Raw genomic sequence first — 22,738 nt, forward strand, 5'->3', positions numbered from 1 at the left:
TCCGTCGATTCCCGGCAGGGGCCGAAACGAATACTTAACGAAACAACGTACTCTACATTTTGCGTTGCTTTGATTGCGATTCTATTCCTTGTTTCCCTTTATTGAGACAATGGTGCTGTGGCATAAGGGACAATTTCGGTACCGTGTTATCTCCATGGGCGAGGCACAGTGATGGCAAGTGGAGCATATCCAAATATTGCTTGTTGGCTGCGTTATGGGCTTCCCTGACGCCACACATCCAGGAAAGCGGGCGCCACACTCCATGCACGATGGTACACTGAAAAAAAAAATAAAGATTACCCAAATCTGTTATATATGCAGAGCAATGAACAGCACAGACTTGTCTCGCACTTGGGCTGCGCATCCGTAGCAGGCGACCGTGTCTATCATGAGATCCTTGGGTTCATTCTTTGTGAATATGCTAACGGCCAGCTCCTCGTACTCCTGCCGGGACTTTTCGGGCAGAGTTTCAAGCGACTCCAGCTTCATGAATGCTTTCGAGCACGTCTCAAACGATCTGTCCGCACAGCTAGCCAGGGCCAGAAGATTGTAGATGTCCTCCACGGGCAGAACATCGTCGTAGTCGCGCAGTCGTATAGAGGTTACGACAGCGCTATGCATGATGCCAAAGCGCAGCTGCCGCTGGGCGAGCAGCATATAATGATAGCCCTCGGCGCAGTGCCAGAGACGCTCAACGAAAGCGGCATCCTCCAGGCTAATCGAGTCCAGCAGCCGGTTGCGATCGATGGCATAGTCCAATTGCGGCGTGGCCAACGACTTGAGATTATCCTCGGCGAGCAGGGCGGCCAGTATGTATATCTTCTTGATGCGCAGCAACGGTGCACGCTTCTCTACCTCCTGCTCGGCCATCTTGCAGAGCAGACGAGCTGCATCCAAATGCTTGCCGGCTTTTCGCTGCAGCTCAATTGCCTCCGGCAGACGTCCTTCGTTGAGCAGCTGTGCCGCGTGCTTGCCAAGGAGCACGTTTACTTCGGGCATTTGATACCTTTGGGCCAGCTCCACGGCCTGGCCCCATTGACGCAGATTGACGCACGCATTGACAGCGGCCTTCTGGTCTCCAAACTTCAGGTAAGCCTGCACAGCCTCCGAGCACATGCCTGCAATCATTGCAAAGTTAAGTAAAGGCTTAAATATAATGAACGTTAGGCTTACCAACGGAGACCAACATTTCTGCTAGTTTGGTAAGCAGCGGACTCTTCTCCGGCAGCTTATCCACACACTTCTCCAGCTCATCGAACTGCTCCAGATGGTAGAGCGCTTCAATGGATCCCTCTAGATAGTGTGACTTCTCGTAATACTCCTTGGCGCTCTCCCACGACTTAAGATTGGCAAAGTGGTGGCCTATTTCGCGCCACGCCGTCTCCATTTGCTGATCCGAGACCCCAGCACCGCCCATGCGGTAAAGTTGGACCACGCGAAACCAATCGCAGAGCGTGATGCGTAAATCAATGGCCAGATCCCTGATTATCACAAAAAGATAAGTTATAGTCAATAGTTTGGATAAGTGGAATTAGGGTCACCTTCGGTCAGCATCCATGTAGAGTTTCTCGGCTTCATCGAACTCGCCATAGAAGGCGGAAATCTCTGCCCGCTGCAGAATTTGTGAGCTAATATTTCGCAGCCGCTTAATCAGTTTGATGCCGGGATAATTGGCACAGCGCACAAAGGCATTTTCAGCTGTGTCCAGCTCCAGCTGCTTTAGCGCCGACTCGGCGAGAAGGCGCCAGAGGCGCGGATGGGGATTGTCCTCTATAAACTGCTTGGCATCCTCGAGTCCCACATGCTCCAGCAGATCGTCCGTGTCGCGCAACGACTTGACGCGCAGCTGTATCAGATGCGACGCGTTTTGCAGCTCCCCAATGCTGATGATGTCGTCCAGCAGGACGCTGGTGATCTCCAGATCCTCGAAAGTGCATATGTAGCCGGAGCAGGAGATCGGCTCCTCGGGATCGTTTCCGCGAAAGATATACATGCGCGTCTTCTCCATCAAAGCCAGCAACAAGGGATTGTCCTTGGCCCAGCTAACGGCCCAAACATCCTTGCGCTCCACCCGACTAAAATTCAGCTGCGTCTCCCGATTGTCGTCCAGTTCCAGCAGCGTCATCACACCCATCTGATCGATGATGGCAGCGCGCCTGCAAGAGCAACAATTAGAAAGTGCCGACGGGGAGGAGGAGCACGGTAGAAACAAGCCCAACTTACGTGGAGTTGCAGTTGATGGCCATCTTGTTGATCTTGGTGTGCATCGTGTGCCGGTTCCTCAGCGACACATTGCCCAAGCTGTACTCATTTATGACGCCCGATTCCCGGGCCACCAGCAACAGTTTGTCGGACAGTGCGAGCGCACAAATTGGATCCTTGACGCTTCGTTGCGCGCCCTGCAGCAAATCCTTGGCCAATTCAACGCCCGTGGGCGTGTCATCAATGTGAAAGCGCTTTTCCCTGCGCGCCCTAACCCCATGTAGATTCGAAGAGCTCTGAAAAAGAAAAAATTAATAATGAATGGTAACAAAAAAAAGGACAAGAATTGCATATGCTGTAATATGAGATGCGGAAGAAAACCAACAAATTGCCTCAACCGAAACGAGAAGAAAGTGACGCAACATAGAAAGCATTTGCCTGCAACTGAGCTGCGTTTCGGACACTAACAAGTACAATATGTCTACAAATCCTGTCAGGGATAATAGAACTTTGTGGGTACAAAGAACCAGAGCCTTTCTTTTTGTTCGGGCCATATCTTGTCAAGCATAATATTCATCTAGAGATCCAAAAGCAAGTTAGGCAGATTTCCAGGCAGCTTTGACCAACCGTGTCTGAGCACAGAATTTCTTACAGGGCTTGCCAGACTCCGCAAGAATCTTATCAAGATGCAAGATGCACTCTGCAAATCACGCCGAAAAGATGACGAAACGCCAGAGTATATTTTGGGCAACTGTCACCACGTCAGAAGAAGGCCTTCCACTTGGGAGGGCATAACAAAATCGAGGGCTCTTTAGCAATAGGTAGGACTGAATATGGAACTATAACTCATAACAGAATGAAAGCAAAATTAATGATAATTTTAAAATAACAAAAAAATAATACAATAAATACCTTTGGGGTATGATAGTGCCAAATGAGTATCTCTTCGTAGGAGGCAATGGCCACATAGCCAGAGTTAATGCCCACGAAACGCGGTTTAATGTCCGTGTATTTAGCTGTAAGACAAAACAATGAATCAATTACAGCTGAAGGACTTTACAAGCTTTACGTACAGTCCACGGTAGTCCCTATGGAGTTGCACAGCAGCAGCTGATAAACCCTGCCATCCGGCGCCGAGCTGCTGCCGCCTTCCAGCGTGCTAAGCGCAATCTCCTTTATGTTGCTGCTGACACACTCTACGCCCAGAACGCAATGCTCGTTGCTGGCCGCCAGGCACAGTGTGGGCTCGACCTCCTTGAGGAAGCTTTGGTTCGACACCGTGTTCCAGAAGGTGATCACATTCATGGGCGCGACATTTGCGCTACTCGCGCTGCTACCGCTGTTGTTTTTGCTGCTGCTTCGGCTGTTGAGAAAGACAACCGTCTTCTCAAAGTAGCACCAAATGTATTCGGGCCGGATGTTCGCAAAATAAATGAACGAGTCCACGGCCATGGCAATGCGCAGAGATTTCCCCTCCCAGGTGACCGAGGTGATGTCGCTGCCAGGCACCTTTAACGTGCGATGCAGCCTGCCCAGCGGTGAGTAGAAGCACACCTGGTTGGTGTCGCGCAAAGGGCTAACTGCCTCCAGAGATGTCCCACAAATGGCCAGCACGCTGCCATCGTGATTCCACTTAGCGTCCACATTACGCATGCCAGTGTCAAAGATCGCGGGCGCTGTGGAAGATATATCACTAAGTATTTATCTTTAATGCAGATTGTTGTGCCTCACCATCGTCATTTTCGTTGCGCATAATCTGAACCTTTCCGTTCTCATAGCAGATGGCCAGCACAGGCTGGTTCCGGCTGCTCGGCAGACTGCCGCTGAACCAACTGATGCTCCCGATGCGATGCACACGACCCGTGGCGGTACCCAGGGTAATGCATTTAATGTTGAGTTTCATCTGTGGGTCACACATGCTGCTGCTAGACTGGCGTACATATTTATATAGATGTCTTTACCCACCGCAAAGTTGCCCTGGTTGTCATACAGGTGACACTCGCCGTTGGCCAGGGCAAAGAGGATTAGACGATTGTCGGGGCTCCATTGAACTCCAGTTAGATGTGTGTTCTTGAGCTCCTTGCCGAAAATGCGATTGCCATCAACGGAGCCAACAATAATGGCCCCATCCTCGTAAACAATGCAGATTTTGGTGCCATCCGAGGTCCAGCTCATGCCGGCCACCGTCGACTTCTTACGATCATTGGTCATCTCTTCATACCAGGCGCCTTTGTACAGCATCCAGACCATTATAACGCCGTCCACGTCCGAGGATGTTAGTTTATGCTGTGCATCGTTCCACGTAACCACCTTGACAGACTCCTTGTGACCATCCAATGTCTGATTCATCGACAGATTGGACACGGCTGCCAATCCACCCTTGGTCTGTCCATTGTTGGCAGCTTCAATTTTATTTTTATATTAAATATTAATTTGTGCATATTTTGTTTGTGTTACCCTGATCCAGTTTGAGCACCTTGAGCAGTCCCTCCGTCCCGGCAACCGCAATATATCCCTCCTCCTTGTTCCACGCAATGCAATTAAGCTTCACATTGTTTGGGATCGCGATCTATTAAGAAACATTAATATAATTAGCTTCAATTTTGTAAAGTAAAAGCACGTAAATTTACCTTTTTACTCAAGTAGACAAACATTTCTGGTTTTTACGCTTTTTTGCTGTCCAATTTTTTTTACCGCTGCTTTTGTTGTGCACCTGTTAATAAATAGTTATGTTAAATTTGGTTGTCATGGAAACTCATTGCAGGGGAATACTTTGCATTTGTTTACAAATTGGCATCTTTGTGCTGCGCATGCGCTGTGGACTTGATTGCTGTGTTGTTCATTAAATAAATGTTTTCTAACATACAAGCAAATTAAATTACTTTTGCTAATATTTCGCTTCAGTTTTAACAAACAATTGTACGACGCGAATGGAGCGAAAAAAGCAGAAGCTTAAATGAACTAGTTAGTCCTTATGAACCGAATTGTGATAGGCTAAAAACGGAACTTGTTTTTTTTTTTTTTCGATCTAAGCCGTTCTTTCACTTATTTGTACAACCGAATGGCGCGAAGTTTAAATGAACTAGTCAGTAGGTATGTTTCGAACTGTGTTAAGCTAAAAAACGTACTGGTTGTTTTTTTTTCGATCTTAGCCGATCCTTGTTCCAGTCGTTAAATTTGAAAGAACAAAATTATTTTTATGGTTAGCCTCTAATTACAAAGCAAATATATTGAAGTTTTAAGGCTGTCCTTACTTAAAAAACTCGACTTATTGACTTGCAAATCTTAGAATTAATTTCAATAGAAATAATCTATGTAAATAAATATTAGTATTAATTAATGTACAGAAACATTTTGTTAAAGTTAAAGTTCTGTATTTTTATATACTCTGATTTATTCGTATATGAACTTTAGTCACGATTACTTTATCACCTGCTAGATAATAGAAACAAACAAAATTTGAGGGGACCTATAAACTTTCGGTAGGCCTTATCACAGCAGAGAAAACCTAAATAATTGGTCTAGGCAATTCGAATACCCGTCTTATACAATAGATGGGCCACACTTGTCACGACCAACATGTAAGCGAGCAGGATAAAAACGGAGGCCGGGTCAGAGCGATACTCCGGCTCCAGAAAGATATTGACACCGCCCGTCAATATATTAGCCAAGAGAAAGAACACAAGGCCATTCATATTCAAGGAATTGCATATCACAAGAAGATCTCCTCTGTCCTTGGCATTACCCGATCCTGTCGCGATTAAAGGGCTCTTCTCCAAACTCTCTATGTCGCCCAAAGTCTCATTGTCGTCATCGATGACCAGGTGGAAGATAAAAATGCTTAGGCACAGCATTGAAGTTATTAAGAACATCATCCACGAAACGTAGCCCAAGTTGCAGGTGACGCGGGCGATGCCCACGGCGTAGGCGCTGCCCGCCATGAGAAGCCAGCAGAGCACGGAAATGATCAACAGACTCCGCAGTTTTCCAACAATTTCATTGTAGCTGAGCGAGGTTTTGGACACCAGCCAGCGGCTGAGACATATGGATAACAGGTAAATGGCCACGAAGCCCGGCAGCGAAAAGAGACCTTCGCGATTGGCGCTCACAAACGTGGAACGCGGCAAATCTTCGTTCATCACGTATTCAGATATACCCCCAAGAGTTAAAGCTAGTTGATGACAGACCAGAAGACCTGCAGCGTGGAAAATGCAATTAGTTAAGGTTAAATTATTGTTATTTCTTAGAGAACTTACCGAGTCCCAGGGGCAACAAATGCGTGTCGTTGCGGGGCAAAAAACAGAAGAGGCTCCCGAAAAACTTCGTCAGGCCCAGCGTGAAAAAGGCATTCAGATGCCGTCCATACTCGTGCTCGTCCTGGCCATAGCCAACGATCAGGATGGCCACGACCCGTGCTATGCCGAGTAGAATAAGCGGCAATGAGGAGCGCCAAATACTACGGCGCAGGTCGGCGCAATTGCGAGGCCGGCGTGAAACCAGGCCCATGGTCACCACAAACAATCCAATGCCGGTATCCATCAGCTGGGCGCCAAAGAGTCGACTCTTCCGGTAGGGTCGATGGAAGCTGGCAAAGTCGATGGCGAGTATACAAATTGCTGTGATCAGGTGAGTCATGGACCGCATCAACGTCAGCACGAATGGCCGGGTGCCCAGTTGGAACTGGGCCCGGCTCTTGGCGCGCGACAGTGGACGCGCACGTAGAAGGTACAACAATAAGAGGACCATCATCAGTGCCACGAAATGGACACTATAACTGCTGGCCACCGTCACAAAGAGAACGGTAGGCACCACAATCAATGCGAACTCTACAAGGTAGCATATGTTCGGATTTGGGCGAGTGGATAAAACACGTGCCAGCACAATGCCCGAAAAATTGGCTAAAATTACACAAAGTGAGGCGAAGCTCTGTTCGATTGACTCCCAAGAACGCTTATCAATATGCTGTTCGGGGATATCGTAGCTCGCCAATGCAACTCGTTCGCTGGCCATGGTGATTGCCCGGATACTGACGGGCCATTTCGCTTGGCAGCGTCAACAAAAATTCTATTGATAATTGATAAAAGCCTACTCGATGTACACACAAAAATATGTCCGACGATAAGCTCTACGTCAAATTGGTATTATAATCGGTGCTAGCTCCCAAATAGCGATAAAGTAAGGCATTTAATGCCACTTGCATTGATAAACGTTTCAAGCATTTGGAATTCGATTCTTTTTGCCGCTCAAAACGGTTTCTTGCAACGGTGGCTGAACAGTTGTGCAATTCGAACGCTAGCGTTCCTGTGAGTTGTTTACGTAGCCCTGGCATTGTCAATGCCCAAACACAATAAGAGGGCTCGGCTCGTCAGTCAACTTAAAGGGATTGGGAGACACCAGGAATATTTATTGGACCTTGAATTGCTGATGGCTACCGTTGCCCATAAAAGCCGCTGGTGGTTACCAAAGCGTTCCCGATTAATCGTGAATGCTAAGGAATAGTGCGCTGCTGCATCCAGCGTTAATTATTAATAGGGTGAGTACGGTGCACGTGCACGTGGTAAAAAATCGGTTGTGTAAATAAGTGAAGAAGTGCTTAAAGTCATATCAGGAAGCACATTTTTATATAAACATGGAAAGATGTTAGATAAATGGGTGTTAATCACACACCACAAACGTAAACATGCAATAAAGATAAACATTTGTTTAATATCTGTTTGCATCTGTGACGTCATAAGTGCAAACAAAAACGACCAATCGCCGAACAGCTTTAAGGGGCTTGTCCACGGGCACTTGGTGTACGTATACATATACATATACACTCGTATGTATGTATATGTGTCGCCTATTGATTTTGTTGAGCTTGTAGGCGGCTGAGCATCACGTGCTGCTCACCTATGTACCTACGTTGCATTGACAGCTACAGCTACAGCTGCTTCTTTTCTCTCTCCCTCTCTCCATGCCATTCTCTTTTGCATATAGATCAGTCAATGGCCAATCTTGCAAAGTCATTAATACATTTCAGCTCAGTTTGTCGCCAACAGTGCGAGCGGTCACAGCACGCGGAACTAAATAATTAATGTAGACATTTGATTTGTTTAAAGGCCGGCTATAATTGTTTGTTAATCAAATTTACGTAATTATTTGCATTTTCTGCTGCGCACTTGCGTCCTTTCAAGGGTGTGTACTCGACGAGACGAAAAGTACATACATACATATAATTATAACTATAAATGTGTTCGCGTGTGCAATTTGTTTAGCTGATTAAAAACCAACGGCGCCAGTTGAAAGACTGTCAATAGGAAAGTGTGTTACCTTTGACCTTAACCAAAGCCAACATAAGCTGATGATTCTAATCGATCTGTGTGAGAACTGTCTGCTCTCTATCAATTAGCTTATCAGTCAATCAGCATATGTTCCCGTCAGCGGGCACAGTAACAATCAGTACAACGATTGCTGTCGCAATCAACCGTTGCCAAAGATTATCAGGCTCTGTAATGGCCCATGTCGCAGGGTCTGTTGACCCAACGATTTGTCACTATATTATACCCTTACAGACGGTATTATAATCTTGTCTCGAAATGTGTAACGCATAGAAGGAGACATCTCCGACCCCATAAATATTCTTGATCAGTTGAGCCGAGTTAATATAGCCATGCCAGACTACATATGTATGTGGAAACCGGCTGGATCTGACAGCTATATCATGTAGCTGCCATAAAAATAATCGGTCGAAAAGTTGCTTCTGATATGAACAACATTTTTGTTTTGATAACATATCACCAAAACTTTGCGTTTATTGTTTTTACTATAAGTCTCATATATAGGAACGATCAATCCAAAATTAAGTTGCATGAAAAAGTTTTTGTTTACCATGGTATCTTGATCAAACTCGGTATTTAGAAGTTTCACTAAGCTCCCTACATTTTTGCAAAATCTTGTTTATGCCGGACTACTAAATCATATAGGTTATTGTACATATATATAGGTAATTGTATGAAAAACATTTGTGTTTTCAAGATACCTTATCCATACTCAGCAATAACTATTTTTTCTATGCTTCTTAGATACGAGCAAAGAGCATTATGAAAAATTGCAAGGGTATTCAATGTTCAGCGTAGCGAAAATGGCTCTAGCTTTATTACCTGCATGTACCTGCATTTTTCATGTTCCAATTTGAATATACTCGATGCCACGTAAAAAAAAGGTGTTTGTTTACTTTGTTCTGCACCCGATTACCCCACAATGCAAATATAAAAGTCATTTATTCGTGTTGACAAAAAGGTGATATACTCATTGCACATCACTCAATGCATGGTTGACTACCGCATGACCTGTAAAACAATTGTGTATCGACCATTCGATGCACCCAGCTAATATACCCTACGATAAGCATTAATTTAAATGGGTTTTATGTCACAATTGTTGGCACACAGCATTTTGGCTCATTTAGCATTTTAATATATCATTAATGAATTTGAATCAGTTGCAAAAGCGACTTTTGTTTTCGGAAATTTCCATTTTATATTTTTGCTTGGCTTTTTAATTTTGTTGACACTTAATTTGAATATTTGCGTTATTTTTAGAGCTCCGAGACCAAGAAACTGAATGAACGCACAAGCAGAAACATATTTACATAGATTGTCTTAAAATAAATTTAAATATTTACATTTGAATGTTTCTGGTGCACCAGCAAAATATTTATAAATGCAAAACTATTGCCAGCAACTAAATATGCAAAAATGTGTCATTATAAGTAGAAGAAAATTAAGATAAAAGCATGACATTTAATGCATTTCCTTGAAAGAACCAACATGATAAAGTTCTTATGTCATGAGATACCCTTTGCCCCGCGCCGATACATTTGAATTTAATTTTTCTCATTTCTCAGACAGACGGAGATGGTTAGATTTGATTAGATGGTTAGATTGTCTCGACCTTTAATGCTATACAAGAATACATATGTCTGCTTCTGCCTGTTATAAATCTGTACTGCTTCATTTTCAATGGGTAAACAGGCTATCTAAAGAACTGTTGCACGGATTATGATTAGTAAGAAATCAAAAGATCTAAAGGGTATTCATGCTCAACAAGAATAGATATGCCCTCTTCTGCCAGATCTAAAACCATACTACCCCCCTTTAAATGGGTATTACAGGGTATATGCCATTACAAAACTGTTGCACAGACTATAATGAGCGAGAAATTCAAAGGTCTATTGGAGTTTATGGCAACAACTATCGCAGCTATGATATATTGCTTAACAATTTTTGATGTGACCAAAGTGCTTATCGTTTCCGAATATTTACGGTTTGTACTATATAAATGTAAGCGAATCCATTCACCAGATGAACAAATGTGTTCTCTTTAAATGTCAAGGCGACACACCTCCCACTCGGCGCGGCGAGGCAGCTCTTACCCGCCCATCCCGCGTCTCCAACCACATCCAAACCCGCAACCGGCTTGTCTTATCAGCTGTTCCCGCAGTTTCTTCTTGTTGTTTTTTGTTCTCGCATTTTGTGTTTGTGTGTGTGTGTGTGTGTGTGTGTGTGTGTGTCTGTGTCTATGTGGGTGTTCGTGTCAATAGTCGGTTCTATTTGTTTTCAATGCGCCGCTTGAAAGTTCTCGCTACATATATATATATATATATATATATATATATATATATGTATGTGCATAAATACAGTTGTGAGCAAACTGACGCGTCTTCAATTTGACGGGTAGAGGTTCGGTTCGATTCGAGCAACTGTCAGATACTTTTTGGCGCTCGCCTTGGACGGATGTCGTGCGGGTCCCACACTTAATAAATATAGAGTGAAACACAAAATAAACAATCGCTCGCTCTCTCTCTTTCTCTTTTACTCTCTCTTGAGTATTGGCATAAGAGTTAACATTGTGGCTGTTATCGCTGTTATTAATAATTAAAATAACAACAAGGTAAACCCACGCTCAGCCACAACATAAACCTTTTTAATAGCCCATGTTTAATCGGTGTGGCAATAATATTATCGCTGATAAGGAATTCCGAGAAAAGATATTGATCTTCACTGTAGCAACAGGTCTAAAAGACGGACAAATATTTGTGTATAATAAACAAGTGCTTAATTCTCCGGCAAAAGTTTTTGTAAACGTAAATAAATAAAACTAACACATCAATGTTAAAACTATGGAAAGTACACATTTATAGAACTCTGATTATTGCTCAACTTTACGTGTGACTTTGACACGAACTTGGACTCGGTAGCGTTTTAGCTAGAAACAGGAAAAACATTAAAAAAATTAATAGTGTTTATTTATAATTTTCATGAGCTCGTGTAAATAATTGACATCACTCGATCATTTGTGTCTTATCTCTGTCGAAAAAGTGAACAAAAAGCTTTGAAAATGTTGCGATAACAATTGCTCGCAGAGGGCTCGACCATTAGGCCAACAAAGCTTTGGGGCTTGGCTCCAGCTCAAAGAGTACAAAGTCAACATCAGCATGGAGAAAAAATGAGCACAATTGTTTTTAAAATTCCAAAGATTAAATACCCTCTCGGACATATGACACATGTGTATTAAAGTAACGCGATCCTAAACATATCTTTAAGCAGTATAGATCGTATACTTCAGAATTATGATTTGATTTAATTTCTAAGCTCGACTATTTCAATATTCAATTTCAATAAGAAAATTGTCTTTGGAAAATATCCTTTTTGAATAAGAAAATTTCCTATTTATATTTATATTATATATATCATATATATATCAATATTTGAGTAAAGAAGAGAACAGTTAAGTATTAGAGAAAGATTTTGATTCAAGCCCCACTATATTAAAATTAAATTTTGAATCGGATAAGGAAATCGGTTTTAAAATTTCCCATTTCAATTTTCAGGCATATTTGGGTCAAGAGAAAATTAGATATATCAATTTTTATGTAGAGAAGAGAAAAATTCAGTATTTAAGAAAAGGGAAATACCTTGATTCAATTTCTAAGCGCAACTATTTCAAAATTCCATTTTTAATAAGAAAAACGGGCAAGAAAATATCCTATTTAGGGAAAGGTGAGTTAACGAAGCGTTACACTTTTCGTAAGTGCCCTCTCTATAGAGTATAGAGTAAAAACAGCTGTAGTGCAAATCAATTAGCCCAACGTTAAGATCGTATCGCATAGAAAACGGAGAGAGGAAACCTTAGAAACTGGTTGCTTGACTCGCCTAGTCATATCAGCTCGAGGAAACCTTGTGCCTCCTTATCGAGACTGATAGCGTTAGCCGCCATATCGATACGCGTATTATAGGAATTCTTTATGTAATCTCTCTTTATGTAAACTATTCTGTTTTGCAGCTAGCATGACGGAAGGCAAGAACGTACCCAATTCCAGTGCCGATGTCCCGTTTCGCAGTAAGGAGCTGCGCAAGCAGTCGCTTATCCAGCACACGGGATTGGTGGGTGTCATCGATGAGGGTACTAAGACGATTGGCTTCTCGATTTATACGACGCCCGATTTCAAGGAAATCGCGGCACATCGCGTGGAACTTAGCGTGATAACGCTACAGGATGGCTGGTACGAGCAGGATCCCATGGAAATGATGGCCTCCATTAACAAATGCGCCGAGGAGGCCATCAAACAGCTGCCGGAGCTGGGATTTAGTGCGTCAGACATAGCCACCGTGGGCATTACCAATCAGCGGGAGACGACCATCGTCTGGGATGCGGTGACGGGCAAGCCCCTCTACAATGCCATCGTTTGGAAGGATATACGCACCAGCAGTACCGTGGAACAAATTGTGGCCAAGGTGCAGGACGTGAATCACTTTAAACGGAGCACGGGTCTGCCCATATCCACGTACTTCTCAGCCCTGAAAATTCGCTGGCTCAAGGACAACGTGCCCGAGGTGCGGCAGGCGTGTCGCGAGAAACGCTGCAAGGCCGGCACCGTAGACAGCTGGATCGTCTGGAATCTGACCAATGGTGAGTAGCTGAATCCTCGCCAAGCGATGCTCATCCAACAACTGTGCTCCCTTTTAGGTGCACTGCACATCACAGACGTGACAAATGCGTCGCGCACTCTGCTGATGAACTTGGAGACGCTGCACTGGGATCCGGTGCTATTGAAAACCTTCGCCATCCGAGAGGAGATGCTGCCCAGCATACGCAGCTGCTCGGAGGTCTTCGGCAAGATCACCTCCGACCGCAGCGCGTTGCGCGGACTTACTCTGAGCGGTATCCTGGGCAATCAGCAGGCCTCGCTTCTGGGCCAGATGTGCGTGAAGCCGGGCCAGACGAAGAATACGTATCGTTCCGGCTGCTTTCTGCTGTGCAATACGGGCGACAAGCCCGTCTTCTCGCGTCACGGTCTGCTCACCACGATAGCCTACAAGCTGGGCCCCCAAGCGCCCACCATCTATGCGCTGGAGGGCTCCGTCTCGGTGGCCGGACATGCGCTCTCCTGGCTGCAGCAGAAGGTGCGCCTACTGCCGGACTCGCGGGACGCCGAGAAATACGCCGAGGCAGTGCCCACATCGGGCGATGTCTACTTCGTGCCGGCCTTTACGGGTCTCTATGCCCCATACTGGCGACAGAATGCCCGCGGCATCATCATCGGCCTGACACAGTTCACGCGCAAGAATCACATTGTGCGCGCCGCTCTGGAGAGCATCTGCTTCCAGACGCGCGACATACTGGAGTGCATGCATCAGGAGTGCGGCTATGAGATCAACAAGCTGCATGCCGACGGCAAGCTGATCACGAACAATCTGCTGATGCAGCTGCAGGCGGACACCGCGGGGCTGCCGCTGTTCCGCTCCCAGCTGATGGACTCGACGGCCTTCGGTGCGGCCATGTGCGCAGCCCAGGCGGAGGGCATCAATCTGTGCAAATTCGAGCCGGAGAAGCGATACTACGAGAACGTACACTACGACACATTTTTGCCCACCACAACGGAGCACGAGCGCGCCGAACGCTATGGCAAATGGAAGCGCGCCGTCGAGCGCAGCCTGGGCTGGGTCATCAAGCAGAAGAAGACGCGCACCCACACCGAGGAAAACTACAGGATGTTGTCCTCACTGCCGGCGAGCATCTTTCTCATCAGCAGCTTTGCCATGCTGGTGCATTCCTTATCGGCGACGGTCAAGTCATAAATATTTATATCTTTTTTTTGTATATACATGTATATATATATATATAAGTATATATATGGCCCCGCCCCTTCGAGCCATGACTGTTGCATCGGTTTTTCGGTTGTGATAATTTTTATTATTTAATGACAGAACCCGCTACCCATATGTATATAGCTAGCTGTTCCTGCTCTGCAAGATCTTTTAATTGGTTGCATTCGCTTTAAAGTGTGTAAATAGTTTATGGACCCCTTTCCCCTTTGCCCCCTTTCCATCTAGCTTAACACGAATGTGTATAATCCATGTACTTATCTAATCATGTTCTGCTCTGCTCTGATAAATCGAAAACTTAATCGATTCACAAAAACACACAATATTTATATATAACTTATGTATATAGCCAGAGAGCGCAAATGACTTTTGTATATTACTTAAGCACCAAATATGGGCATGGGCTTTAGTTCATAGCCTACAAATATACGATTATATGAAACTATTGTTTACAATTATTATTAACATACAAAATCCTTAATATATTCAGTTGCATTCCAATACGGAATTGTATAACTAGATTCAGTTTATGATTTGATTTTAGCGAGAAATTCAACTATTTCTGCAAAAGAATGGAGAATGTCTGTTTGTACTTTATTAATGTACTCAATTGTAGAACATTATCAGTAGCGGAAATATCAATATCGTTTAAAAATAACTATCATAATCAACCGATTTATGTGGGCGTGTGCTTCACTCTCTGAGTACAGGCGCCATAACCAAATAAATTACTGTGTGTTTTTCGCCAAAGAGAGTAAGTTTTAGAATAGAATTTAAAAACAAGAAAGCTTTTTTATCTCGGAAGCGCAGGGAAAATAATTAATAACGGGTTGAAACACAAAAATGTTTTCCGTGCAACAACTTATTTTTCGACCGATCTATCCTATTGCAGCTATATGATATAGTGACCCGATGTTGATAGGATTTTGCTTATATAACGAGCATAGTGAAACTAATAAATTCCTTTTGGTCAAGATATCTTGATAGACAAAAAGTTGTTGATATAGTTGTCCGATTTATATAAGATTTGGCGTAAATGTAGGGAGCATATGGAAACTAGTAAATGCCAAGTTTGGTTAAGGTATCTTGATAAACAAAAAAGATTTTCATACAACTTAATTTTCAACTAATCGTTCCTATTGCAGCTATATGAGAAAGTGGTCTAATCCAGCTGGCTCCGACATATGTACATATTTCGAAGCGATAGTTTTAAAACTGAGAGACTAGTACGTATAGAAACAGACAGATATACGGACGGACGGACGTGCAGTTTCAACCCTGCTTATTGTTTAATTTCCTGAATAACGAGTTCACTTTGAGGGACAGATATATAATTCATAACTAACAGTTACATACATTCTTTTACCTTATTAAGAGTTTGTTCAATTCTAAGGATTGAATCTATTCAAACAATCCTTTTTAGTTAGTTATGCCTGTAGTCTTAGCCGTTGCTCATTTAAATTGGTTCTACAGGTTGCCTTACATTTATACACATGCACACCTCATGCTCATATGCTTAAGTGGCACTCATCAGCAACAAGTTCTTCGTTTGGATCAGCTCAGGTAACAAAATCTAAACGTGGAACAACAACAACAACAGAAAAGGCCCAAACAAAGAAATTGATTTTCACTGCGCTGCTCTGGACTACACCTTCAGAATTTTTACTGAATCAGTACAACAAAAATCAACAGCAACAATAACAAGAACCGGAATTCTTTTGAAGTTAAAGCGCGCACCTTTTCCCGATTTTTCTCTTACAGCTATAGCACTGTATGGTTGTTGTGTGTGTGAGTGTGTGTGCATGATAAAAGTGTGTGTCCTCAAATGACTCTCTCTCAGTCTCTCTCTTCAGAACTACGCGTTCCACTCAAATTAATCCTCGCTACAGTCGCCGCTCAACTTTACACACGTTCCCTTTGTTGATCTGTGTGCGTGCTTGTGTGCGCTCCCTCTCTCGCTGTTTTGATCTGCACGCTCCATTCAAATCATTCCTCATTCCGCTAAACTTCACACTCATTCGTCTAGCTGTGCATGTGTATGTGTGTGGGAGCGTGGGCTGTAACTCAAACGGCGCTCTGTCTCTCTTTTGATCTGCAAGTTTCACTCAAAGCAATCCTCGCCACAGTCGCCGCTCAACTGCACACGCATTCATTTCGTTTATGGAGCTCAAACGGCGCTCTCTCTTTCTGCGAGTTGCGCTCAAAGTAATCCTCAATCGAAGAACAAGCCACAGTCGCCGCTAAACTTCAGACGCGTTCGCTTCGTTTGTTTTCTTTGCGGTTGTTGTTGTTGCGTTTTGTTGTTAATGTTAATTCGCTTGTGTTAGCTTTTTATTTGGATTGGTTCGAATAACCGCATTGGCAATAAATTTTGGTCAATTTATCGAGCATGAAATTGACAGCGTGAGACGGCAAAGTTCCTTCTCGGTCAACATGTTTCGTCTCAACCAGAGTTTGTTTCTAAGTGTGGCATTAAAAAGCATTTAAAGCCAAAGGGTCAAACCGGTTTAGTCAGCGCAAGTTGCCACTCGAGCCGCTCAGCAATGGACGCCGCCTTCAGTCAGCCAACTTCGGGCTCAGTCTCGGCATCCCTGCAACGTGTGGCCTCGCAGTCGAGCCTTGTCCAGGCAGCAGCGCCCCATCACTATCATTATATACAATATCCGGCGCATTATCTGCAGCAACAGGCAATTGGCCTGGCATCGGTGGCGGATGCTGTGCAGCAATGTCAGTGCCCCTGCTCCTGCGGACGCGCAAGTGGAACCCAGCAGCAGCAGAATGCATCCATGGCTGTGGCCGTGCTGGTGCATCAGCAGACCTCGACGACAGCTCAGCAGACGGCGCTGAAGACACAATCGGCGCAGTCGCTGCTAAATCATTCGTACCAAGCTCTGCCCAACGAGGAGCAGCAGCAACGAGCACAGCAAAATTTACCATTCGACCCGGCCAGATGCGACTGCGATCTGGAGTGCAGATGCGCCGCCAACAGCAGCTCCTTATCCCAACAGCAGCAGCAGCACAAACGCAGCCTGATCGCGGATGCCATGCTGGGTGCGGACGAGATTACGGTCAGCGAGTCCGACAATAACAGCACCATGATCAAAAAGAAGAAGCCCCGAGCCTGTGTGGCCAACGCAACGGACCAGCTGCCCTCCAAAACGGACAGTTGCAATGATATCTACCACGACACGGAACTCGAGGCGGCTGCGGCTGTTACGTCTGCCTCGGGCAGAGCTGGCGGCGCTAAGTCGCAGGGCTTGGATGACAATCGTCCACCTTTACCGCCACGCCCTCCGCCCAGGCCACGCAGCAACGGGAACAGCTCTATAGGTGAGTGTTCCACTTGATGGGAATCTTACAGTCTCTAGAAAACTGTGTCCTGATTGACAGTCAGCCAACTGATTGACTAACTGACTGATTGATTGACTGATTACCGGACTGACTGAATGATTGACGAACAGATTAACTGACTGAATGATTGGTGGACGGACTGTCTGATTGACTGACAAGCTGATTAGCGGGCTGACTGAATGATTGACGAACAGATTGACTGTCTAAACGACTAACTGTATAACTGACAGACTGATTGACTGATTAACGGACTGACTGATTGACGGACGGTCTGACTGATTGGTGATCAAAGCACAGCCAAAACCGTAAGATCTCCGAAGCTAAAATTTTCACTGCGGTTACCTTATGTGATGTAGGTGCACGTTAAGACGGGGCTTCGAAAAATTCCACCCGCATGTGTGGAGAATCGAGAAAAACGTTTGTATGCAACTGTTTTGTTTACCATCTGATCGGCCTCAAACTTATTTTCACTGATCTTTGTTCAACTTCATTTGACGGGTGTTTCGCACTTTTTGGAAACTCCGTTCCTCCTTGGTGGAAATGGGAGTCAAAGATTTGATACCAAAAATAGTTTGAGAAGTGTTTCACACTTCTCGCGGAATCCAAGCTTTCTCGGTGGAAAGTGCGACTCAAAGATTTGTTATGCGATTTTCGAAGCTCTACATAAGAACTTAATAAATACGTGTTTAAGCGATTTGGGAAAACAGTTGCATGAAACGAGAGTATATTCTTCAGCTACTAGATTCTCACCGCAAGACTAATTGATGCGGAAATCGTTGATTCCGGAGATCAAGATGGGTAGATTTCAATTTTCCATGGGCGTGTACTTAGTGGAAAGGTAATAAGTTTTTAGCACAAAACTTGCCACGGGCAAGGCCGGCCGGCTAGTTATAAATATATTTTGTGGGCATCAGAAAGAAGACCTCCTTTTATAAAAATCACAGTTCCCAATTACTGTGATTGTCATCGCGCTTCGTAACTGATTCACCTGACAGCATTCACTCGAGCATGGATTCCTTTCATCCTCCTCATACACTAGTCTGACGCCTGCGCAATTCCTTCTCTCTCTCTCTCTCGACTGGACTCCCAGCCGTGACTGCAGCAGTTTTTGGTGGTTGGAACTAACGTTGACATCGTTTCGCAACTGCAACGAGCTCTCGATGGGGCGCAGCTTCCGCATCGTTTTCCATTTACCCCATTTAATCCCAGTCCGCGCAGCTGCCAGTTGAGGCATCTGAACGACTTGTGTGTAGATATTTTCCGAGAAGTGAAAAAAAAAATATATATATATATATATATATATATATATATATATATATATATATATATATATATATATATATATATATTTATATAAATGTATAAACAATCGAAGAAAGCAATATTCTGAGGGAATTCGAGATGTAACGCGAGCTGTTCCAGATAATTGATTGTTAATTATAATAATTGGGACTTCCAAACACCTGGCAACATGCATGGCTATCCGGTGATGCAGTTCGTGCAATACAGCATGCCTCCGCCGTGCTCCTGGGTACCCGCACCGCCACCCACATCCGCCTCAGAGGCACATCATCGCGGCTCGCTGGGTTAGGATGGGATACGTCGATGTGTTGTTGCCATGTCTTCAACGCATTCTTTGCTCTTTTTTCAGCTCATCGCCATGGTGCTGGGATCAAGAAGTATGTGGTGTGGTGCCTCATCTGCGGCGGATTTAGCTGCCTGCTGGGCGTGCTCTTCTTGGGCGTATACTTTCTGCTCCATTCCTATACTATAACCGTGGGCAACTTTGAAACGGTGCCCACCTTTGTGCCCGCCACGCTGGTAAGTACCACCATCTACTGCATCATCATCATTACCACTAATCACTCTCTCTTCCAGCTAATCCTCACGGGCGTTTGCATTATGAGCCTGGCGCGTCGTCGCAATCGATATAGCTATCTCGTGAGTCCAGCTTTAATTCCCATGTTAGCCCTGCTTTGAACCTGGTTCGTTTCTCTTGCAGATCAAGCTGTCAGGAGCCTGTGGCCTTGTCTCCGCCTTAACCTGCGCCCTGGTGACCGTGACCACCACCGTCCTCCACATGAGCCGGCTGCAGGCGTTGCGTGAATGCGAATATGCGCAGAAGACGCGTACCTGCACCTGCTACTCGGATCTCATTGAATCACACGTGGATCGCGTTGACAAAGGTAAAGGTGCGTCGTCCGGACGTCCAGTGGCCCAATCCTTACTCACCCACATTCTTTCAGAAGGCGTGCGTCTGGTCTTCGACTCGCTCTCGGACTGCGGCGTCGTCCACGGCTCCCTTTACTCCTGCCTGCGCGCGATTTTCGGCCTGTCCGTGGCCGGCGTGCTCATCGCCGTGTTCAGCTGCATGCTGGTCTATCAGCTGCTCAGCCACGAGCGCAAGAAGATGTACTGGGAGCAGCTGGAGCTGCGCTGCCGATCCCTATATGCCAGCCAGGCGCCACCGCCACATGGACTCGCGCCGGGTCGCATGCTCAATTGTCGTTGTTGTGAGCAGTGCCACGCCCATCGCCAGCTTACGTTGCCGCTGCAGGCAACAGCCTATCCGTGGGATGAGGCGAGTGCCGCAGCAGCAGCGGCAGCCGTCGCCGCCAGCGGAGGAGCTGGCGCCGAGCAACGTTTCTGGGCGGCACAACCGCCGGGCAATTTCTACTCACCCAATCCGGGCGGCGAGGAGACGGTCAGCGGCTGTCGCAATGGACGTGATCGCGCCAATCGCAGCAGCAGCAGCGGCTGGAGTTGGCCGAGAATGCCATGGCAACGCACCACGCCGGACGCAACACGACGATTTCGACAAGCTGCCGCCAGCCCGGACTCCCAGTACGGCTTCAGCTCGGCGACGGCCGTCGCCGTTGCCGATGGCAATCAGATGCTTATCGAGGAGCCTGTCGTGGTTGGCGGCAACTATAACGCGCTGTCGCCTCCCAATGCACTGCCTTACGGCGTTTGGGGTCCACCGCCGCCGTACAGCGATCCCAACAGTCCAGCACGACGTGGCTACTATCAATATTTGCAGGCGGGCACCTGCCTGCCGGGCAATCCCACCGTGACGGCACTGATGCCACAGCAGCAGCAGGAGCAGCCCCAGCAGCTGGTGCCACAGTCACGTGCCTGTGGCCAGCATCAGGGTCAGTCCGCGACGCTGGAACGCATGGATGGTCTGAGCGGAGCCACTGCATCGGTGGGCAATGTACGCAGCGCCGCCTACAAAGCGAAGACGACCGTGGGCAATGGTGAATATGAGAATACGCACTCGGACAGCGACGGATGCAATGGCTGGGAACGTGATCGGTGCTCCAACACGCTGCCCACACGCAAGCTGAAGAAGCGCATCGAGGCGGGCGCCAAGAGCATCGGTCCACAGAACAACGCCAGCCAGCAGAGACCCAATGTACAGCAGGTGTTCGCCTGTGAGGTGGCCGCCAAGCAACAAGCCGAGCAGCAAGCGCAGCCACAAGCGGGCATCGGGGTGGAGAACAGTGGCTACCAGGATTCGAACGGGGCCATTGCAAAGGGTCAAGCGGCGCCGCCGTCGGCGCCAACAGCTGCTGCGGGTGAGATGCTGGAGGGTGCTGAGTCGGAGGTGTACTTTGCGGATGTGAGCAGCTGCTGCAACATGTCCCTAAAGAACGACAACTACTACGACAATGCCCAGCGGCATCAAGTGCATCATCAGCATCAGCACAGCAACTGCAGCCACAGCAGCAGTAACCAGAGCACTAACAACAACAACAATGAGGATTATCTTGCGCAACGTTTTGCTAGACGGGAGCATTCGGTGCGCAGTCGCCTACCCATTCCGCAAACACGCCTGGAGGATGATTACGAAAGCTCCAACCTGAACATGCCGACATTGAAGAGCGCCGCTTTGGATCAGCAGCAGCAACAGCTGCAGAAGGACATCTCGCGGCAGAGCATGTGCTCGGTGGACTCGGAGGCGAAGACTGAGTTCACAGACTTGTCGCCATCGACGCCAGGTGAGGGGCAGCTGCCGCTGCCACCGCCGCCCGCCAACTTTGCCAGCGATCCGCCAGTTTCACAGACATCGGCTGCCAACTTTGTGGCCTCGTTTCCATACTCGTCGGAGTCACAGTGCCTGGAGGCGCATCGCCGCTCCACCAAGAACATACACGAGCTGTTGCTGACGACAGGAAATGGAACTGGCTCCACGGCCGTCGATGCCCAGGCCCATTACGAGATCATCAACGATCGCTACCAGCTGCAGCGCTCTGTTGCAGCCAAGTCCAAGTCGAAGAGCCGCTCCCGAGAACATTTGGATATCTATGAAGGCGGCGGTTGTCCGGCGGAGCGTTCCTCCGACTGGTCCGATGGCAGCGGCTGCGGTGCTGTGCGCACCGGCAGCAAACGTTTGTGAGACGAAATCGAACTATTCGTCTAGGTTTCATCAACAAAACAAAAACAACCAAACACACACACGCTATCTTGCAATCAGTTCTGGTATAGTCTTCCTTATGATTTGTGAACAGATCTTTGCATCTGGAATGTTTGCCATCCAAAAAGTACTAATAGTGTTGCCAAGCTAGCTCTATTGCAGAAATAGTTGGCAACACTAACAACAACGGTACTACTTAAACACTCTCTCTTTCTCTCTTATTAACCGCATTTGCCCGCATTTCACGCTAAGGTCCTTGCGGCCATAAACTTTGCTTTAACTATTTTATGTCATCTATTTTACGTAGCATAAATAAGTTCTTATATATAAATAATATTGTAGTATTGTATTGAATGTTGAAATTGTAGTGGTAATCTATGAAAATATTAAACCAATTATGTTACACTTACTTGCCTATTAATATAGTTGCAAACATACACACCACACACACGAACAAATATAAACGCATATTCATAGACACTTATATAGTTAGTTAAACGTTAGATTGCGAGTTAAATTCATTAAAACCGAAAACACAATTAATTTTAACCAGCATTTTACTAAATAACTGTTAAAGTTCAATTATATATCGAGGGCTGGCAGCGTGGGCAAGCACAAT

General features: G+C 45.9%; 4 protein-coding genes across 14 annotated transcripts; 2 read left to right on the forward strand and 2 right to left on the reverse strand.

The window, feature by feature from the left end:
• Positions 1-57: 57 nt before the first annotated feature.
• On the reverse strand, positions 58-22,664 carry Oseg4 (intraflagellar transport protein Oseg4). Of its 3 annotated transcripts, none has more exons than XM_002060252.4 (12): positions 22,530-22,664; positions 4,833-4,915; positions 4,660-4,771; positions 4,168-4,604; positions 3,934-4,105; positions 3,276-3,878; positions 3,115-3,218; positions 2,224-2,498; positions 1,542-2,156; positions 1,174-1,481; positions 341-1,118; positions 58-277 (listed from the first exon to the last, which is right to left on the reverse strand). In XM_002060252.4, the coding sequence occupies exons 2-12, from the start codon at positions 4,854-4,856 to the stop codon at positions 82-84; spliced, it is 3,624 nt and encodes a 1,207-aa protein (XP_002060288.3). In that variant the 5' UTR covers positions 4,857-4,915; positions 22,530-22,664; the 3' UTR covers positions 58-81. The 3 variants fall into 3 exon arrangements, with proteins under 3 accessions (XP_002060288.3, XP_070064610.1, XP_032291496.1); XM_070208509.1 differs by lacking the exon at positions 22,530-22,664 and adding an exon at positions 4,980-5,154; XM_032435605.2 differs by lacking the exon at positions 22,530-22,664 and adding an exon at positions 4,975-5,154.
• On the reverse strand, positions 5,410-7,290 carry PIG-Wb (Phosphatidylinositol glycan anchor biosynthesis class W b). Its single transcript, XM_002060251.4, has 2 exons — positions 6,459-7,290; positions 5,410-6,397 (listed from the first exon to the last, which is right to left on the reverse strand). The coding sequence occupies exons 1-2, from the start codon at positions 7,210-7,212 to the stop codon at positions 5,724-5,726; spliced, it is 1,428 nt and encodes a 475-aa protein (XP_002060287.1). The 5' UTR covers positions 7,213-7,290; the 3' UTR covers positions 5,410-5,723.
• On the forward strand, positions 7,554-15,101 carry Gk2 (Glycerol kinase 2). 3 transcript variants are annotated; one of them, XM_015168209.3, is made up of 3 exons: positions 7,554-7,735; positions 12,529-13,155; positions 13,213-15,101. In XM_015168209.3, the coding sequence occupies exons 2-3, from the start codon at positions 12,534-12,536 to the stop codon at positions 14,322-14,324; spliced, it is 1,734 nt and encodes a 577-aa protein (XP_015023695.1). In that variant the 5' UTR covers positions 7,554-7,735; positions 12,529-12,533; the 3' UTR covers positions 14,325-15,101. The 3 variants fall into 3 exon arrangements, with proteins under 3 accessions (XP_015023695.1, XP_015023694.1, XP_002060286.1); XM_015168208.3 differs by lacking the exon at positions 7,554-7,735 and adding an exon at positions 8,237-8,379; XM_002060250.4 differs by lacking the exon at positions 7,554-7,735 and adding an exon at positions 10,958-11,136.
• On the forward strand, positions 16,571-22,662 carry LOC6636855 (uncharacterized). Of its 7 annotated transcripts, none has more exons than XM_015168215.3 (5): positions 16,571-17,681; positions 19,354-19,523; positions 19,581-19,643; positions 19,705-19,894; positions 19,949-22,662. In XM_015168215.3, exons 1-5 carry the CDS (start codon positions 16,895-16,897, stop codon positions 22,099-22,101), a joined length of 3,363 nt encoding a protein of 1,120 aa, XP_015023701.1. In that variant the 5' UTR covers positions 16,571-16,894; the 3' UTR covers positions 22,102-22,662. The 7 variants fall into 7 exon arrangements, with proteins under 7 accessions (XP_015023701.1, XP_015023700.1, XP_002060285.1 ...); XM_015168214.3 differs by having other exon boundaries at positions 19,952-22,662; XM_002060249.4 differs by having other exon boundaries at positions 16,572-17,681; positions 19,705-19,888.
• Positions 22,665-22,738: the final 74 nt, after the last annotated feature.

Source organism: Drosophila virilis, chromosome 3 (genome assembly GCF_030788295.1).
Source record: "Drosophila virilis strain 15010-1051.87 chromosome 3, Dvir_AGI_RSII-ME, whole genome shotgun sequence".
In the NCBI taxonomy this organism is placed as follows: Eukaryota; Metazoa; Arthropoda; class Insecta; order Diptera; family Drosophilidae; genus Drosophila; species Drosophila virilis.

Bases quoted from the DNA above. Each gene is read 5' to 3' on its own strand.
- Oseg4 (XM_002060252.4), bottom strand. From the start codon at position 4,856: ATGTTTGTCTACTTGAGTAAAAAG. The intron at 2,499-3,114 runs GTATTTATTGTA...TTTCTTTTTCAG, and splicing joins GGCACTATCATACCCCAAAG to AGCTCTTCGAATCTACATGG. The intron at 278-340 runs GTCTGTGCTGTT...TTTTTTTTTCAG, and splicing joins GCAGCCCAAGTGCGAGACAA to TGTACCATCGTGCATGGAGT.
- PIG-Wb (XM_002060251.4), bottom strand. From the start codon at position 7,212: ATGGCCAGCGAACGAGTTGCATTGGCGAGCTACGATATCCCCGAACAG. The intron at 6,398-6,458 runs GTAAGTTCTCTA...TCCACGCTGCAG, and splicing joins TTTGTTGCCCCTGGGACTCG to GTCTTCTGGTCTGTCATCAA.
- Gk2 (XM_015168209.3), top strand. From the start codon at position 12,534: ATGACGGAAGGCAAGAACGTACCCAATTCCAGTGCCGATGTCCCGTTT. The intron at 13,156-13,212 runs GTGAGTAGCTGA...GCTCCCTTTTAG, and splicing joins CGTCTGGAATCTGACCAATG to GTGCACTGCACATCACAGAC.
- LOC6636855 (XM_015168215.3), top strand. From the start codon at position 16,895: ATGGACGCCGCCTTCAGTCAGCCAACTTCGGGCTCAGTCTCGGCATCC. The intron at 19,524-19,580 runs GTAAGTACCACC...TCTCTCTTCCAG, and splicing joins CCTTTGTGCCCGCCACGCTG to CTAATCCTCACGGGCGTTTG. The intron at 19,895-19,948 runs GTGCGTCGTCCG...ACATTCTTTCAG, and splicing joins TCGCGTTGACAAAGGTAAAG to AAGGCGTGCGTCTGGTCTTC.